The sequence below is a fragment of the Hippoglossus stenolepis genome, chromosome 10 (assembly GCF_022539355.2).
Source record: "Hippoglossus stenolepis isolate QCI-W04-F060 chromosome 10, HSTE1.2, whole genome shotgun sequence".
Classification (NCBI taxonomy): Eukaryota; Metazoa; Chordata; class Actinopteri; order Pleuronectiformes; family Pleuronectidae; genus Hippoglossus; species Hippoglossus stenolepis.
Genome location: NC_061492.1, coordinates 13,015,938 through 13,034,412, shown reverse-complemented (window position 1 = coordinate 13,034,412; position 18,475 = coordinate 13,015,938). Strand labels below are relative to the sequence as shown.

The following is an 18,475-nucleotide window of genomic DNA, read 5'->3' as shown; positions in this document are numbered from 1 at the left end:
AAAGGTAAATAAATCGGTTGTCAATAACGCCCATCAGGCCCTGCATAGATCCTATATCTCTGCCTGAGAGGCTCCTCTTCGTGCTGGGTGTAAGTGTCGCCTGCGCAATGCAACACTGCCATCTATGGACAACAGCCGCGCTCCGCTCACTTACTGTTTATCCTGCATCACGTTGCCGCCTGTGTGCGTCCGGACGCAGCCGCCTGGACGCGCCTGTCATCTGGAGGAAACTCCTCCCCGCAGACAGCGCGTCCTGTCGCCTCTCCAGCGCAATGGTCTCCTGGATCATCTCTAGAGTTGTGGTGTAAGTCGTTTTTATTATTATTATTATTATTATTTTTATAATTAGGATTATTCCACAACATATGTTCTGCCTGTAGTGATGGATTTCAGCCCTGCTCGTCGCAGGTGTTGGAGCCGCTCCATGGAGCTGCACGCTTTACGAGCCGCCTCCACCTTAATCCCGTGAATAATTCCAGCAGAATCATTCTTCGGGGTGTGAGGGGAGCAGATTCCTTTTTGACTCGACCACAGTGTGATTTCCACCGGATTGTACTTGGCTGTTTGAGCAGGAATGCTGCTCCGGGCCTGTGGAGCTTCTAAACAGCGCTCAGCAGCCTGACACGCTTTGTGTTTATCAAGTGCCTCTTTTTTAAGATAGACAAAGAACTGACGTGGTGGGCAAGGGGAAAAAATCTTATCATCCATGACATGCTAATATATGAGTCAGATGCAGGAAAAAAAATCAGAGGCGTCTTAGAAGCGTAAAACGGCCGGAGCAGGTCTGTGAGGGGAGCTATATCCTCTGTTGATGTCCCATATTGGAAAAGAAAAACAAAAGGGATGGGTCTTGCCTTCTCGGGTTACACAGCGAGAGTTGTTCATGTCATAACACATGAGAATATATCCCAATATGTCCCCTTATGGCTGCAGAGATTGAACAATAAGATCACATCTGTTACAGTATCTATATCTACCTGCTCAAAGCATGAATCAGCAGCGCCATTGCAGACCGTGTGAAGTGTACCAACAGCAAGGCCCAACCTCAAAATAGTGAGGTAATTAAATTTAGACTGCAAGATCTTGTTACTTAAATTGTGCCTGATTTGCTCTGGCTGTGTAAAATGTGCTCGTACGGGTCCCGTTTAGGTTTAAATCTCCAAGAGAAGCCTTTAAGGTTTGTAGTGCAGAGCTGCTACGTTTATTTTCGAGTGTCCTTGTTGTCTCTAAAGTCTGTGAGAGCACAGTTAGCTGCTCCAGGCCTCGGTGCTGCAACACGATGTGGCTCTGTAACATGAGCAGGTCACCACTCACAGCTGTTGCCTGACTGTGGGACTTAGGGTGCATGTCTCCCTGCAGCACAGGTGTCGGCACAGGAATAGAAATGTAAAGAAAAGGGAGGAAACCCCATGGAGGGCAAATCTGACCTCATGTCACCTGGATATCATGTGCAGCCGGTTGCAGAAATGTGACTTAATGCATGATTGAGTTCATAGTTCATAGGAGGAAAGAGCTGCAGCACGTTTTCTGATTTACCTTCATCTCACCTGTCAACCTGGCCATTGTATCAAATGTGCAGCTTAGAAGACTCGTCAAATAATTGCACTGTATAAATACATGCACTGAAACAAAAAAACTCCACAATGACACATTTACAAAGTCAACTACTTGTCTCAAATACAGAAAAGACAGTGATGAACTCAATGACCAATAGAAAAAGACATTGACTATATTATTTCAAGAGCATAGTTTGAAAATCCAATACATGATAATTGTTTGATTGTTTCTTTATTTTTTTATGTCATGCACACAGAAGAGCCCGACCCTCATGGGTTTATAAAGTTGCATCATTGCAGCAACATTTCATTTCATTTCAACATAACATTCTGCCTTAAAATCTGCTTTAACAAAACTTCACCAGAAGAAGCACAACGCAAAACCTCAGAATTGAGGAAACAAGGTGGTCTGAGACTGCCTTGTCTTATAAGTCTCAACTAAAAACATGCTGTTTTCAGGAGCCACATTCCTGGGTTTACCTGGGGGGCCAGGTTATTATTGTTCTTTTATCTCGCTTATTATTATTATTATTATTATTATTATCATTATCATTTGTCTTGTTGTACAGTATTTTGTGTTGAAAAGTGCTCTGTAAATACAGTTATTATTATAATCATCTAACCAAAAGAAATCAGGACAAATGGAGGACATTCTACCCACAAGAACGTCTCTCATTTCCTCAGTAACAGGACAGTAAAACCAGAAAAATTAACCTCGTTCTCAATTTATCCATAATATCCCACAGTGATGTTTTCTTGAAAATGATATTGTCCACATCACAATTAATTATATTTGAATCCGTCTCGGTTTTATGTTTTAAATATCTGTCGGGATGCAGTGTCTTTGTTTCTGGACTTGATGGTTGTTACTCTCTGTCTTTCAGACTTGTGTTTGGGACGCTATATCCAGCGTACTCCTCTTACAAAGCTGTGAAATCAAAAGATGTGAAGGAATATGTGAGTATATCATTTATATACAGTATTTTATTATTTAATTATATTAAAAATAGGATCCTACAATCTGTTTTTTAATCATTTCTTTTACCCTTTACAGGTGAAATGGATGATGTACTGGATAATATTTGCCCTATTCACGACTGTGGAAGTATTTACGGATATGTTTGTCTGTTGGTAAGTGACGCCAGATGTTAAATGGATTTGGCCGTGGCAACTACTGTGTTTTTATCACATAACATGGTTGTGTCACGAACATAAAGAAACCATATAACATCATTTTGTTCTGCCGCCATTCTGTGTGTCCATTCCAGGCTTCCTTTCTACTATGAGCTGAAGATAGCGTTTGTGGTGTGGCTGTTGTCCCCTTACACTAAAGGCTCTAGCGTGCTATACAGGAAGTTTGTTCATCCCACTCTTTCCTCAAAAGAAAAGGTGAAGTGTCTTCCTTTGTTGCCGCACTTCAAGAGAAAACTTCAGGGAAAATATTCAGTCTGTGCTCTGAGTTAGCCTCTCTGGTGTTTGTGACTAATTTTATGCTTTGCAGCAGTCCGGAGAACAAAAGTGCCTTTGTGCTAATTCACTTTTCCACTTTAGCTGTTAAAACTGTGTTTGCTGGACAGGGAGGGGGTGGGGGGAGAGGAAGTGTCACTGTGTTCTTCCATCTCTCTCTCTTTCCTTCTACGTGTGGGTCAGGAAACAGACGATCATGTTTTGTGAGGTTCATAAGTCAGAGAATTTGATTATGCAAGTCGAGCGGTTTCGGAAAGGCCCGGTCAACACTGCATGAAATGAATCGCACATTACAATGAGAGATAAATGTGCTCATCATGTGATTTGTTTGTCATTGTGTCAGGACATCGATGAGTACATCTGCCAAGCCAAGGACAAAAGCTATGACACACTGGTGCATTATGGGAGAAAGGGGCTAAACGTTGCGGCCACAGCTGCCGTCATGGCTGCAACAAAGGTAATGCAGAGTCTGGACATTTTTGTAGTGTGGTGACCTGGGGGGTACAGTGGAGGGTCTTTGTAGATAATGGATGATAATGTTGTTTGCTTCTCGTATAATGAAGCAGGTCTATTGAGTGATGTTTTTAAAGTAGCCTGATGCCAGCATTCAATTATTAATGCTCTTAAAATTATCCATGCTCTAAACATCTCACATTGATGCTAAAACAAATACCTGGTGTTTCCTGTCCTAGAGCCAAGGTGTCCTGTCAGACAGACTGAGGAGTTTCAGCATGCAGGATCTGTCTTCCTACCAGTCGGACCCCGTGGACAGCGGCCCCGAGACCACACAGTCCGAAGCAGCCCAGCATCGGACCAGAACTATGATGCGCAGCAAGTCGGAGAGCTACAACAAGGGTGAGGAGGCGGTAAAAAGCAACAAGTCCAACAAGATGAAAACTGTGTTGATAAAAAAAGTGGTAAGATGATGCCTGTTCTCTCAGCACTTTAGCTACGAGAGGGCCATTATGATGTAATAACAGGGCCTGCCAGGTTTGCGTCACACACATAATCATGTCGATTTCTGTCTTCCTGTTCGAGCTTGTTTAACCCCACAGATATTGTTTAGTGCCCCTGCTTTCCTGAGTGGCCCCCTGCCCTCTCTCCTGTCTTCCTGTTTGGAGCAGGCCCGGCCTCAGAGGCCTGCCGGGCTAACCGTCCTGTGATAACACTCACATGTAGCTGCAGGGACTTCTTCCTCGTTCGACATCATGTGAAAACAGTTGTTGTTTGTTTTCGTCAGGGTCTCGCTGTTGTATTTTATTTTTCAGATCATAATTGCTCCATTGTGAATAGAATTAGAAAGAACATTTAGACACAGTTATTAATATCGAACAGAAGATAGCTGTACATTGAAGAGAAAGGGAATCCTGCTATTTGTGTAGCCCATATTTTACAAATGACAGTTTGTGCAACATTCTCTGCCCTAAACCCTCAAATTTAAGGACAAATCTGGTATGAGTCTATATTTTTCTTATTGTCAACAAATAGGAACATAACAGCAGGTCTGATTCAAAAGATAATGTCCTCTATTTGCAAAAAATGGCAGAATAGGGAAAAAAAACTAAAACTAGATAACATAATAAAAGTAGACATACATTTACAGACACTGAAAAGGAACAGAGACATAATCAGGACAGCACTGGTTGTTTCTGCCTATCACCACTTCCTGTTTGGCCTCTGCCCTGTGGCCTTCAGAATGATGATGCATTGTCATATGAAGTTTCCTAATAATAATCCCAACTGACCAATATCTGTTGCCGCACTACAGCAATTAAACAAACAGCCTTTGACTCATTAGATCAGTCACAGGATTCACACGTTGTTCACCCTTCCACCGACCTTTTCTGTTTTCGCGGTGCAGGGCAGGATTTTGACGTAACTGAGTATGAGATGTTGGGGTTGGACCAATGGGACTCCAAGGAGTCGCTGTCCCAGACCATTTCACCCTCTGAGTCTGAGTCCACACCCTTCACGCTCTCACTGACGCCCCAGTCCACCCCGCCCTCCACGCCCTCTTCACCTCCCACTCCCCCAGTTCCGGAGCAGTCAGAGGAGGTGGGGAAGGAGGCGCAGGCAGGGCTGAGCTCCCCGCAGCTCAGGCTGGTTAAGAGGAAGGCTCCTGAGGTATCTCGCCTCGTCACCGTGGCTGCCCAGCTGCTGCCTGATTCTAACTGCCCCTTGAGAGTGGTGATTTACTCACTGATTCCCTCATCGCTGTGTGGCTAAATAAATCATCATGGTTCAGCACTTGTGTAAATATAGTCTGCCTGCTAATAGGGTTTTCTGCACTGATGAAGCTGAATCATGCATTAACTTCAGTGGAATTGTAGTTTAGTGCAAATGAATGTGTGATCTTGCTCTGATGTCTGATTGTTACGACTCACGTTTTTGGAAATGTGGCATGGGAAACATTCCAACATGGCAGACATTGACATGGATTCCTTTGCAGTGTATTTCACCACTGGTAATAACTTCTGTTTGGAATGTTATGTTTATGGAAATGGTTTTGCTGAATCAATCCCCTGAATTAACTGATATTCATCCATACAGTTCTACCAGTAATGTCCGTTTGTTTGGTGTGGTGAACTAAATGAAGCAGCGCCATTAAAAGGAAAAATCCAGCAATATTTTATATTTTTTCTCTCTGTCGAACCACATGAAAATACCAAAAACAACATTACAATTATTGCAATGGCACTCAGTAGACCACGTACCTCCGCCAAGGTCAAACACTCCTACTCACGAGTATCTAGTTCTTAGACCCTATAGGCACAATAGATATATACAATAGGAAGTGGTCTGATAAGCTAAAGTATTTATTCCTCAAGAAAAATATTTACATAAAGTGAAAAAACAAATCCTGCCCTGACGCCCCACCCCTCCTCCAAGGCTGGTAGAAACTGGTTTTGTCGTTTTCTGCATAATCCAGAAATAAGTGAACAAACAGACACTGGTAAAACATAACCTCCTTGGTGGAGGTGATTACTTATTGTTTGTGTAGCTAAGGCCTGATCCTCAGTAGCTCATCCCTCCATAGATATTTGCTGTTGCTGAACAGGCAGACGTGTTCCTTCACTGCGATGAACATGGGCTTTGGAGTTTATTAACAAGGAAATTGTGTTTTTGTCTGCGTTTGTTTATTAGCAATATCACACCAAAACTATAAAACAGATTACCACCGAGCTTGGCAGGAGGAGGCAGTGTGGGTTCAGGAAAGAATCGATTACATTTTGGGGCGGATCCAGGAAATGTTTTCACTTTCTTTAACACTGAGATTTTATGACATTGTCACTGATTTTCACAGAATGATTCAATTGATCTTGATGAAAAAAAAAATCTGATATTGATACCTATGAGTGTTTGAAATTTGGTTGCCAGAATTTAAGGGGTCTGTTGGGCCTTGGCAGAGGAACCTGTTCTACTGAGTGCCGTACTATTTTTGAGATGCACCACCCTGCATGTGTATTAATTCACAGCTGAAAATAGTCCCCAAAAGGTTCTCCTTCCACCTGTTTTAGCAATATTTCCTACCATCTGTCTCCTCTTCAGTGTGAATTGAGATATATGAACACGCATCTTGTGTTTGGGCTGTTATCTGATTCTGCTCTTATGTCCTCAAGACGACTCCAGCTGCCTTCGCTGCAAGAAGTAAAAAAAAATAAAAAATACTGAATGGCCAAAAGCTACATGACTGAAGCAGCCTTGCTTTGGAATAAGGTATTACCAAAGTGACCTATGTCGACCCCTCTATCTGTAGTATTTCGCCTGTGATCAATCAGGTGAGGTTGAATTAAGAGAAATGAGTGAATGGGCTCCATGCTGATAGACACTTTTTTTTTCAGTTTGTGGGTTATTGAACATGTGTTTATGTACAGTTTGTGTGTACCTCATCTTTATGATTTAATGGTTTTTATATATCAGGTTAGGGCAGGCAAGTGCATGAGTGTCTTCCCAGTCATCAGTCCACTGTTTGTTCAGCAGAATGTACTGTCACTGAATCCTACCGCTGGTTTCGAGAACGACACGGTCACTCCTCGAGAATGTGTTCAAAGCCAAGGATTTAAAAAAACAACAACCTGAGTGGTTGTTGTTTTATTGACAGTATCTGTTCTGGAGAAACATCTGAGAGCAGCTGAATTCTGCACTGATGAATTATCTTATCACGATTTTGTGAAATCAGCCAAACGAACAAATATAAAACGTTCTTATTGAAGAGTCAGACAGCGGTGGCGGACAATATTCTGTTATTTACCTCTATATTAAAGCCTTAAATCAAAAGATAGTAGAGACTTAAAAATATATCAAAAGTCTCTACACATGTTGTGACTATTTGTAACACATATACGTTCTCATTAAATCATGTTTGCACTATGTCTAGAATATAAATTACTGCCCTAAATGCTCAATGAAATGGCCAAAAGTTACACAATAATCATAGTAAATTAGTAGCAGATTATTATGAGTAATTTCAAAGTTCCAGTTCATTTCTTCTGTGGTGAAAGAAATAGGAAGTAATGACATTGGTTTCACATTTAAAAAGAAAAAAGGTCACGACCACAAGAGTTTTTCTCAGTGGAGCAGACTTTCTTTTTTCTTTTTGACAATCTACTGTTTGGTTTTTAAAAGCCACAAATTATTTGGCAGTTTCAGGCCAATTGTGAACACGTCACTTTCAGCTGCAGCTGAAACGGACAAGAAACAAATCGATATTTACTGTAAACTAACATGGTTTATTTTTTCCATGTTTGAAATCACTGTGTAATGTTCTCTTCACTGAGCAACACTAAACCAGACGATCTTAACCTTCGACCTGCTTCTGCTGTTCTTTAGAAACTCACCAGACTGTGTTTTGTTAGTTTGCAGGTTAACAAACTTACATTTGAGTTCCTGTTGCATAGTGACTCTTCGTATGTTTTCATCCTGTACTTTTATTCACTGAGCCTGAATCATGGCAGCGTTTTACACGACGTGTCACTGTGCCGGTGGATTCACGCAGTAGATTTTTGATTTTCATCATCGTGTCGGTATTATTCGAGGCGGATTGAAGTTTGAAACTAAAGCTTCTCAGGTACAACCGTTATGTTTACACGTCATTCACACTGTTGTTGTAGATACACTTGTTATGCACACAAAATGTTCTTTTAATGGAGAAATGGAGAAAAAAACAGATTGTGTTTAGTATTATCAAGTGTTAGTGTTGGAGCTGATTAAAATGAGTGCAAAGTAAAACAGAAAAAAATCATGTTGCTTACCAGATTTGTAAATTTGTGCATAGACGGATACACATCATTGCATGACGTTTGTTATTAATTTGTAGGAAAATTGAATCTCTTCAACGATTCATTTGGTGTGAAGCTGTCGGCCTCTTCAGATGCATTGCTGGTAAACAATTACACATTAATCTTTTGTCATTGCTTTACAGAAGAAACATGAAATGTTATGACTAAGTTGGCTATGCATACATTCGAATAACATATGTCTTATTTACTGGTGAATTTGCCACTTTGACTTTTTGATGAAGAGAACCCCACTTATCAAGATATCCTAAGAATTTTTGTTCTGGCAGGCCAGAATGTCCAACGACTTCAATTTAAACTTGATTGTTAAATATAAACTCAAAGCAGTGATGTGATGACATCATGGTTTATGGCTGTCAATTGTTCCACTGGATTCAATATTTCTGTTTAAATCAATTTACAGTCATTAAATATCAAGTAAAAGTTGACTGTGTCTTATTTGTACTGAAAGAACACCCAAAAGCACAAATCATCCACCATATTTGACTTTATTATGTATATTACATCAATACATTGTATTTGAACAGAAAACATGACACCTCTACACGTATCAAATCACGGTTTGAGGTTTACCCGGTCGTGGTACTTCAGGTATGGATCATCGAGATACCAGTTCCTCCTCTTCCAATAAGAAGTTGTCATTTTATCTAAAAGTTTGCTCTGTGTTTTGTTGCAGATGACAAACTCCCTCAGGCGCTTTCGTCTGGCAGGTTTCTTCTTCCACAGTTTCTTCTTGTATCCAGCCTGTTAAAACAAGAAACAAGCTGTCACATGGGCCATTGCGTTGTAGTTAACAAATCAGCGATTATGGTGGTTATCAGTAAAACTAACGCACCTTGCGTCTGATCCAGAGTCCACAGTGCAGCCTCATGAATCTTTGTGTGACAGATTTGACCGTTTTTGTCTTGCCCTTCTTCAGACTATAGTAGATCAGACTTCTGCTTGGCTGCAGAGTCAGACTGGGAACAAGAGCCGACACCCTGCAACAACACAGAGAAGCACAACAACTGCTATTTAAAATAACCAACAACCTCAAATGCCTAAATAGAACGTAGGTCAATTACACTGGAAAAGAAGGAAAAAAAGTATCTGTGTTTTCACTGTAAAGAAACTAATACTGCTGGAGATTGTTGATTCACATTTTCGCTGCGGTGAGTAGCTGCAAGTTTCCCAGTTTTGCTGCTCAGTTAAGCCTGAAATAAAAACATCTCTGCTAAGATTATTAAAGTAATACACCTTAATAAAACTACAGTAAAGAGCAGAAATACTATTTCACACTGGATCTGAATGGCTTAACAATGCCGTTTACATATTTCCTGCAGGACACACAGCACCTCTGTGAGTTGGGGTGGAGGCGAAAAAAAACTTAAACTTTACAACTTCCTGTTGTTTTCCACATATGGTATTAAACTTACTGTATATGTTCCTGTCTGTTCGTACCTGTATCTCACTTCCCCCTAGTTTGAACATAACAGGCAATAGCTTCGGCCAGAGCAATTTTCAAGGTAAGGTAACCATTAGCCATTCTGTTAACATAATTTTTATGATTTATAGGGATAGTTCACCCAAAAATGAAAATTCACTCATTATCTACTCAGCATTATGCCAATGGAGGGGTGGGTGAAGTGTTTGAGTCCACATAACACTTTTGGAATTTCAGGGTTAAACAGCTTTGCAGCCAAATCCAATACAATTGAAGTAAATGGCGACCACTTTGCTCCATACTGATCCTGTGGTGTCATCCAAGTGTCAGTAAGCCCCGACATTCAAATTTGATTCCCGCAGCAGTTACTGCAGCTATCGCGAGTATCGTCACATGCCCCTTGGGCGAGAGCATAGAGGCGCGAGCTTGTGCAGTGTGTGGTCGAACGTGAACATGGCTCTAGAGGATATCAGAGGAGATTTAGGCTAAAAACATGGTGTAAATGACACTTGGATGACACCACAGGAGCAGTATGGAGGCATTTTGTGTTTTGTTTTTTTTACGTTTGAAGAAGATATTCCCAGTTACTTCAGTTGAATTGGATTTGGCTGCAACACTGTTTGCCCCTGAAACTCCAAAAGTATTTTGTGGACTCAAACACTTCACCCACCCCTCCATCGACAGTGGTGAGTAGACAATGGGTGAATTTTTAGGTGAACTATCCCTTTACCTTGTGCATACAGTCTATACATATATTAAAGTGCTGTCAGCTCTTAGTTGACACACACAGAGTGGTGATCTTACTCTAAAGATCTTAATAACACTGTAACCCTCTGACAGTGATGGTGGCTGTGTGCGGTAGTGCTGCTCCGGGTCTTTACCGTTGGAGGATGTGGTAGCGGGGTGTCTGACAGGCTGCAGCCGGCAGAGGAGCGCGGAGGGCGGCTGCAGCAGCGGAGCTGTAGAGGGGTGGAGGGTGGATGAGGCTGGCGAGCTGACGGAGCTGCGGTGTCCCGGGGCGAAGAGAGGCGGAGAGCGGCCTCAGTAGCGCTGTCACACACACGAGAACAACAGGGAAACATGAGAGGAAACATCTCTGACCTTACTGTTAGCTACTGTTCAGACCCCCCCCGGATAATATCTGTATTAATTACATCCCACGCTCCTGTGGTTCAGAGCAATAAAACACAGGTGACACGCTGCACTTTTACTAAAGAAGACAAACGAGGTTATAAAGTGTGAAAGTCAAATTGTAGATACACACCGGACACCCTCCTCGCTATGGCCGCGGCCATGTTTTTTCCTGTAAGTCTCTTGTAAGTACGGTATCCTGCGAGGACAAATCTTTATCACAGCAGCGCGTTATCGCCACCGAACGTCCACCATTGGAACTGCAGCTCCGCACATTTTCATTTATCAATGTTTACCTAAAATTACTGTCGTTAAATCACGTGACGGCTTTACAACATTTCTTGTAAACGAACCACACGCTTTTATTTGAGAGTGACTCATTCTTTCAGATTATGCATCGTTTTTTAATAAAATGTATGAGCTCATGAAGTATAAGTATATATACATAGTAATCAGATTAAAGTAGTTTCACCTTCACCAGATAAAACATTATGAATGTAACACAATCAGAAAGGTCACCCTGGATAATCCTTTCTTTTACTTTTTATATTGAAAGTATTTTTTTAAGTAAATACTTGATTTAGCTTTGATTAAGTATAATGTGAAATTTCCACTTTGTATCATTAATGCCTTTTTTTTAATAATACATACATTTATTTATAGAATAAGTGGATCAAACATCCCTTCTGTCTTCTACTGAGATAAACATCTTGGGGATGAATGATCTCCAGTGTCCACTTAGGTTTATTTTATAGTGTTTGCTTCACTATTGTGAGGAAATCATCCAAAACATCAAACTAAAGTGCTGTGAAGGCAGAGTTTATGGACCATCAATGTTCATATTTAATAATATTCTAAAAAAGTTTGTGAAGTAATGTTGTGTATCTGGATGGCAGTTGTCTCCCACACGCTGACCCTACATGTAAAATAAATTATGCTGGGTTTTTTTTGTGGCTAAAATACAGAAGGGCCTTCACTACATTTTGAAAAATCAAATCTATTCTCAGCATTGAGTGATACACTGACAGTTCAAAAAGACTTTTTAAAAGTCCAAAGATATGAAGCTGTAAAAAAAGTAGAGAAACCAGGACTGGAAAAAATATGTAATGTTAATTTGTAATCCAATTTAAAATAGAATGGGACTCATCAGAACACAAAGAGGAACAAGCCTACTCATAGTTGCCTGACTATTACAACAGGAAAGAAAAAATAACCTAAATGATTCATGTGTCATAAATCATAATCCTAAACAGTGGAAAATTGAGTTCAGGGAATTGTTCCCTGAAAATTAAATGAAAATGTTGAAAAACTTTCATGTTGCAATGTTAAAGACTGTACCAAAATTGAATGGGTGTTTCCCAGGCCCCATCCCCCCACCAAGTTTTGTTGAAATTTGTGTATATTTTTGTGTAATCCTACTGACAAACACAAACCAACAGACACTGGTGAAAACATAACTTTGCTTGTGGAGGTAAGGATGACAATCATTTTGGAAATTAGGCTCCATTTAATCATTTTTATTTATTTTCTTTTAAAACATACAAATATAACCTTAAAAAAGCAGAGGGAAATTTTAAGCAAAGATATCAGTGAAAATACAGACACATGACGTACTGAAATCAAACGCATTAAAAAACACACAAGGCCCCAACCACAGCTTTACGTATCGTTGTCACTGAGGAACCACACAAGGTAACGGAAGCGCCCGCTAGTCCACCAACACGAGTGCGAAATAAATCAATTACCTTCGTGAAAAAAGTGCTTTCATAAGAGAGAGACGTTCCCACCAAGTGGAGGCACGCATGTCATTTACACCGTTTCAGCATACCTCTGATAATCCAATAACCTACTTTACAAAAGGAAAGTGTTCATCTCTGAGGGGAAACAACTGTAACAGTGTCAAACTACAAGAATTCACAAAACTTCTGTTTCTCGGTAATATATTAAAATGTACAACATACAAAAAGCTGGTGGGTTGTCGAAGCACCGTCCAGGGATTTTACCGTCAGTCTTCCTCTGTCTGTTCTTTGTCTTTAGTGGAGACCCACATGGGAAATAAGACTTCAGTTTGTTGGGCCACCGGGGACGTTCCTGTACGAACACTAAACTGAGGTCCTTTGGGTCACCAGCCAGCATACACAGGTTCTCCATCACAGGGGATGCCATAGTATCGACCTTGAGGCCGCTCTTTGCATAACAATGGAGCTCGAGCAACAGTCAGTTCTCCGTCAGTGTCTCTCCGTCGACGCAGAATCATTAAAATGATGAAGAGCAAGGCAACTGGAAAAGGGGGGAAAAAACACAAATGGAATGACCATCTACACTCGGGCTTATTAGACGCACAAAGAATGCATTGATATGTGAGCATGATTCTTATTTTGCTTCATTATGTCTTGTTTGTGAACAACGTGTTCTCAGTGTAAGGCCAGAAACAGAATCAGTTTCCTGTTTGTAAAAAGAAAAGTCTTACTAGGACTCAAGGGAGAAAAAGCCTCTCAGAAAATCTGAGTTATATGTCACACACATCAAATACATTCACAGAACAATGCTTAGTTATTTATGAAATGTGCTTATTATCCAATGTAAGAAATAAATCTAAAACTAAGAAAGAAAAATAAATTACACAACTTGATCATGAAACTTCTCTATTTAGTGACAGGTTCTGTTCATAACAGTCTGTTTCATTTACACAAACATAGCAATAAATGCAAAAAGTAGAACTTCACAGTGCCTCAGTGTTTTCTAGTTCCACAAAACAAGTCCACAGTAAGCTGCAGAAAATAGGCGTGCTAGTGTTACACAAAGGAAGTTAACAGCCAGTACAATGTTAAACTAATGCTAGTAACATTTGTATAAAAGAAAAAGTCTTGCATATAATCAGATTACATAGAATAGGACGCTGCAGTGCAAATTATGTTTACTTTAAAGACCATCAGTTTGAAAATCATAATTGTAATTCCAATACCTTTAACATGGCATTTAGTAAAGGCAAGATATATTGCTGACATATCTGGAAAAGTATTTAATTGCACTGGTAGCACGGTGCTACTTACCTCCACCTCCAATAACTAACAGAGCAATAGTGACAGGAGCCAGCTCGCAAGTATCCCCTGATTTGCGGAAGAAGGTCTCCATGCAGTAGCCTGGAGCCAAACTGCCCGCTGGACAGAAGGCATCATTTGGACACAGAATGGGGTTCACATCTGGACTCTGAGAAAATAATATGAGGGACAAACATGCGGGTCATCTCTCAAACTCTCGAACACAAATGTAGATGGATCAGAGTGTGGAAGGTGTGGAGGAGAGGGTGTAGAGCGAAGAGGGTTCAGAATATGGAGGTTACAAAGTAGAGGGTGCAGAGTTTGGAGACTGCAGATTAGAGGGTGCACAGTGGAGGGTACAGAATGTGGATGTTACAGAGTGGAGGGTTCAGAATATGGAGGTTACAGAGTGGAGGGTGCAGAGTGTAGAGGATGTAGAGTGGAGGGTGCAAAGTTTGGAGACTGCAGTACGTGGTGGGCGCACAATGGGGGGGTGCAGCACTCACAGGGCAGTAGTGATTCTCTGGGCAGACGTCACAGATTTCCTGGCCCCAGTGGATCTGGAAGAAGCCACTGCCACAGATCTGACACATAGTTTGATGGGGGGCCTTGTGCATGCCTGTCAAAAAACAAAAAAACAGATATCACCTGGATAAACAATCGTGCTTTAAATTACAAGCGTCATCAGGCCCTCATAGAAATTACTACAGCCCTGAAGCTTTAGGTTTAACAGGTGTGCATTACCTGGCCGACACGGTGTGCAGTCTTTAGCAGCGGTCTGTAGAGCCTCTGTTCTGGAACAGAAACTAAAGATCAGCTGTGGATGGAGTTTGGTGAGGCCATGGTTTCATCAAGGTTACCAGACGTTCATGTTGAAGAGCTGAGTCTAAAGGTAACCACTGGATCTTTCTTTGAATCCTCATCAAAGGTGACAAGCTTTGAATCAAATCTGAAATATATGATGCTGAAATCAGCTGATACAGTATGTGGGAGGATTCCAAGGAAACTACTGGTTCCTCAATCCTCCTCCTTTGCTTTGCTTGTGATGCCTCCAGACGTTGACAGAATTTAGGGCACTTTAGATCCAAGGCAAATCGAGAACACTCTGGAGGAAATACTTTTCCAATCTCGCAGCGGAATCCTGAAGATCCACCTGCAGAACTTTGCTTGGAGGAAGAACACTGGCTGTATTGTTTAACCTGCTGTAACCATATCTCGATAAGTGACGGGAAATGTTGGTGTGTGCGTGTGTGTGTGTTTGTGGGAGTGTAGATGTATCTATGCAGGCAAACAGAGCCATGGAATGGAAACATGTGATGTTTGATCCGGGTTGTTTCAAAACATAGCTTAAAAAGTTCCATCCACACTGATCCTGGTCACAACAGGCAGAGATAAAAAAAAATAATACTGAAACCCGGTGACATTCAAGTGTAACTTACTTGCAAAAGCTTCCTCTTGCACATGGTGCGCATGTTGTGGAACTCAGCTGTGATGAAAAGAAACCTGAAAGCAGCAGAGACATAACTCAAAACATGTGATGCAAGTTTTCCCCCCGAGTTTTCGATTATATGAAACTGTGTGTAAATGATTCATTTGCAGGCTAAAATTCTTTAATAATTATATCTGCAGATACATTTTAAATGTACATGTCTAGTTTCTGACAACATGCAAACTGCAGTTTTGTGAACGATAAAGTTTTGGTCTACAGCTGAATAAACACACCTGTTGAACAACTTGTGCAGGTGTCTGCACCACTATTATTGTTGAAGGATCCAGCAGGGCAGGGGTGACATAATGGACTTCCAGTGAAACTGTGCAGTAGGTGTAGAATATACAATAAATTGACAAGTGAAGTAGACACTTAAATATAAGTAGAAGTATAAGAACATGTTTAGTTCAGTGGCATAATCTGTGGCCTTACTTTGTGTAGGAGCCCCGGCTGCAGGGCAGACACTGCTGCTGTCCTGCAAGTGGCTGATAAAAACCTGTGGCACATGCCAGGCAGGCTCCAGGAAATAGACACAACCCGGGGTCAGAACAGCATGCACACAGCAGGGTGTCTATGGAGGGACAGAGAATGATTTGTTAAGCTTGACTTTAAGAAAGTACGAAAATCTCAGAATTTATCTTTTCACGAAGGACAGTCAAGACATGTATCTAACGAAAAGAAATGAGTTAAGATTCTAAAACGTTACATAAAACGTTTCCATGATCCACCATTGCACAATAAAAAAAGGTCTAAGAATGTGGCCTAAAGTCAGATGACACGGCCGTTGACTCACTGTTGTCGTACTGTGATCCTGGAGCACAAGGCTCGCAAGTCGAAGTGTTGAACGCGAAGCAGCCCGGGGTCGTGCTGCTGAGAATCATGGGAGTTACAGTCAGACTGGTCACATTCTCGATGAGAGTGGTGCTGACCACAGCAGGGGTAAGTGTGGTCTGGCTTCCCACCAGGCCTGAAGGAGAGGAATACCTTATGTTCATATTTTCAGATATTAACAGCAAGGATCTTAAGTAAACAGTCGATATCAGAAGATCCACATAACATAACATGCTTTCTTCTCAGACATGTACTGAACATGAATCCAGGCTAACAAACGGACATGTAACCAAGGTATGAAAGAAAATGGGTCAGGTTTACGGTTAGAGCGTTTGCCTAATCCACCTATTCCACCCATTACTTGCGTAGCTGTGTCATTGTGGTATCGTAAAATCACTCCACAAAATCTAACGCACAACATCCCCCCATGCAGCGAGAAAGTGAGGGCCACAGGTATAAGCACGTCAGTGGAACAGAGCCTATATTGTGGTAGTAATCACATTAGCCGTGTACTTAAGTGCTTTCTTGAATAGGAGCCATCCTACTCATGAAATGCAATTACCCAGGGTGTCATGTGATTGGTCCGGTTTAGTCTCCTCTGGTTTGGCAACATTTCTCTATCAAACCGTTGTAAAAAAGAAAAGAAAGTAACCCTGCTACTGATCCTAAATCACAATATTTGGGTGGAGAGAGAGGGTAGACAGACTAATGTAGTGCAGTAGAAACCCAGTAAGCCAGCACATTATTTGTAGAGACATTCTCCATAAGAAGAAAGTTTGATTTGAGGTTTGAGTAAAACAAAATAGAGGTTTAAATGATAAAGTTTCAGGGAACTTGTGAAAAAAACCAAACAACTACAAGAAAAGCAACTCATGGACTTCATTTCTATGAAAACATTTGTCAAACAAATGTCCACAATTATCCGTATACACTTTTTTTGGTCGCATTTATAGTGTTTTACTTTGTTTAAATATTATAAGTTATAGACTAGGTAGAGTGGTTCTAGTTGGTAAAGTCACTGTACTGGTGTTTTTCATGGTTACATCAGTTATGTTGCTCGCTGATAGAAGAGTTATAGACCTCACCCATGAAACAAGCGGCGGCTATAAGAGGCAGAAGTCCCCGACACTCCATCATCCTCCGGATATTATCGAGTGCGACCACCGACCAGTGTCCGTCTACAGCATCTCATCCCGGACAAGTGGTCGAGCTGCCTTTGTTTTCACTGTGGAAGTCGCTCTCTCGCAGCGGGATCAGTCCTCTCATCAGTGTCATATGACAAAATACGTATCATGTGATTTTGCTTTGGAGGAAAAAAAAAAAACGGCACAAAATGGGCTGCATTCATGGCAGATAACTTGCTGTTACATAGAACAGCCAGCAGGGGCACTATTGCTCCTTGTGCTGTCATTAGTGTGGAGGCTGCTGCAGCATTTTAAACATTTGAGAAATGTGGTATTTAAATGATTGTTTACGAGTTATGTTTAATATTTTTCTACAGTAAAATTCTTAGTGATTAAATATAGTAGAAATTAGTTTTAAAAAACATGATAAACGACATACATTAAAAAATAATCGTATTTTCTACAATATAAATAAACAAAACGTACAATATTACAATTTAAAGTATATTATTACATCATCAAACTAGAATAAAATAATAAATTATAAATTTTTGAGTATAATCAATACACATGAACAATAATAATTTTTAAATGAATGTACTTTCTCAGGAAAATAGCTTTTGAAAGAGCTTTCCTACAATTGAATTTATGCAGCGATATCAGGTTTGGAAGAGGTGTTGAAGTGATTGACAATATTGTTAGATTGGAGCACATTAATTGGACTGAAGGAGAATTTCCAATCTTCAACAAATACAATATTCTAATATGTATTATACTATAAAAACACTTTCCTGTTAAAGTCCTGGTTCTCTTCTGAGAAATGTCATTTTTAATGCTGGAAAAGGTCCTAAGGCCACAGACATGTGTGTAATGCAGAAATGAAACAATTCTGAAAACTCAATATTTAAAGGACATAACAAACCCTGGTGCAACATGTAACACTAATGTTGTAACTGCAGTAAAAGGTGGACTACATTCAAGTGTGTAGAAAACTGTAAAAAATGAAAAAGATGAATTCATCATGGAGATAAATCTGACGGTGATTGTTCATGTACTTTTAATGCATTAAAATGTGTCACATTAACAATATAATAAAAGATGAAACACAGCTTTTCC

At 40.6% G+C, this 18,475-nt stretch overlaps 3 protein-coding genes across 3 annotated transcripts; 1 reads left to right on the top strand and 2 right to left on the bottom strand.

The window, feature by feature from the left end:
- Nucleotides 1–149: 149 nt before the first annotated feature.
- Nucleotides 150–6,566, top strand: reep1 (receptor accessory protein 1). The gene is made up of 7 exons (XM_047341619.1): nt 150–304; nt 2,441–2,513; nt 2,611–2,687; nt 2,825–2,945; nt 3,367–3,480; nt 3,716–3,878; nt 4,885–6,566. The coding sequence occupies exons 1-7, from the start codon at nt 273–275 to the stop codon at nt 5,247–5,249; spliced, it is 945 nt and encodes a 314-aa protein (XP_047197575.1). The 5' UTR covers nt 150–272; the 3' UTR covers nt 5,250–6,566.
- Nucleotides 6,567–8,789: 2,223 nt separating this feature from the next.
- mrpl35 (mitochondrial ribosomal protein L35) lies at nt 8,790–11,120 on the bottom strand. The gene is made up of 4 exons (XM_035168171.2): nt 11,008–11,120; nt 10,625–10,793; nt 9,156–9,300; nt 8,790–9,064 (listed from the first exon to the last, which is right to left on the bottom strand). The coding sequence occupies exons 1-4, from the start codon at nt 11,036–11,038 to the stop codon at nt 8,876–8,878; spliced, it is 534 nt and encodes a 177-aa protein (XP_035024062.2). The 5' UTR covers nt 11,039–11,120; the 3' UTR covers nt 8,790–8,875.
- A 1,256-nt stretch (nt 11,121–12,376) lies between these two features.
- Nucleotides 12,377–17,533, bottom strand: si:dkey-21a6.5 (laminin subunit gamma-3). Its single transcript, XM_047341709.1, has 9 exons — nt 17,321–17,533; nt 16,198–16,371; nt 15,837–15,975; nt 15,638–15,726; nt 15,355–15,418; nt 14,660–14,709; nt 14,422–14,534; nt 13,928–14,084; nt 12,377–13,154 (listed from the first exon to the last, which is right to left on the bottom strand). Exons 1-9 carry the CDS (start codon nt 17,370–17,372, stop codon nt 12,997–12,999), a joined length of 996 nt encoding a protein of 331 aa, XP_047197665.1. The 5' UTR covers nt 17,373–17,533; the 3' UTR covers nt 12,377–12,996.
- Between the last annotated feature and the right edge of the window lie 942 nt (nt 17,534–18,475).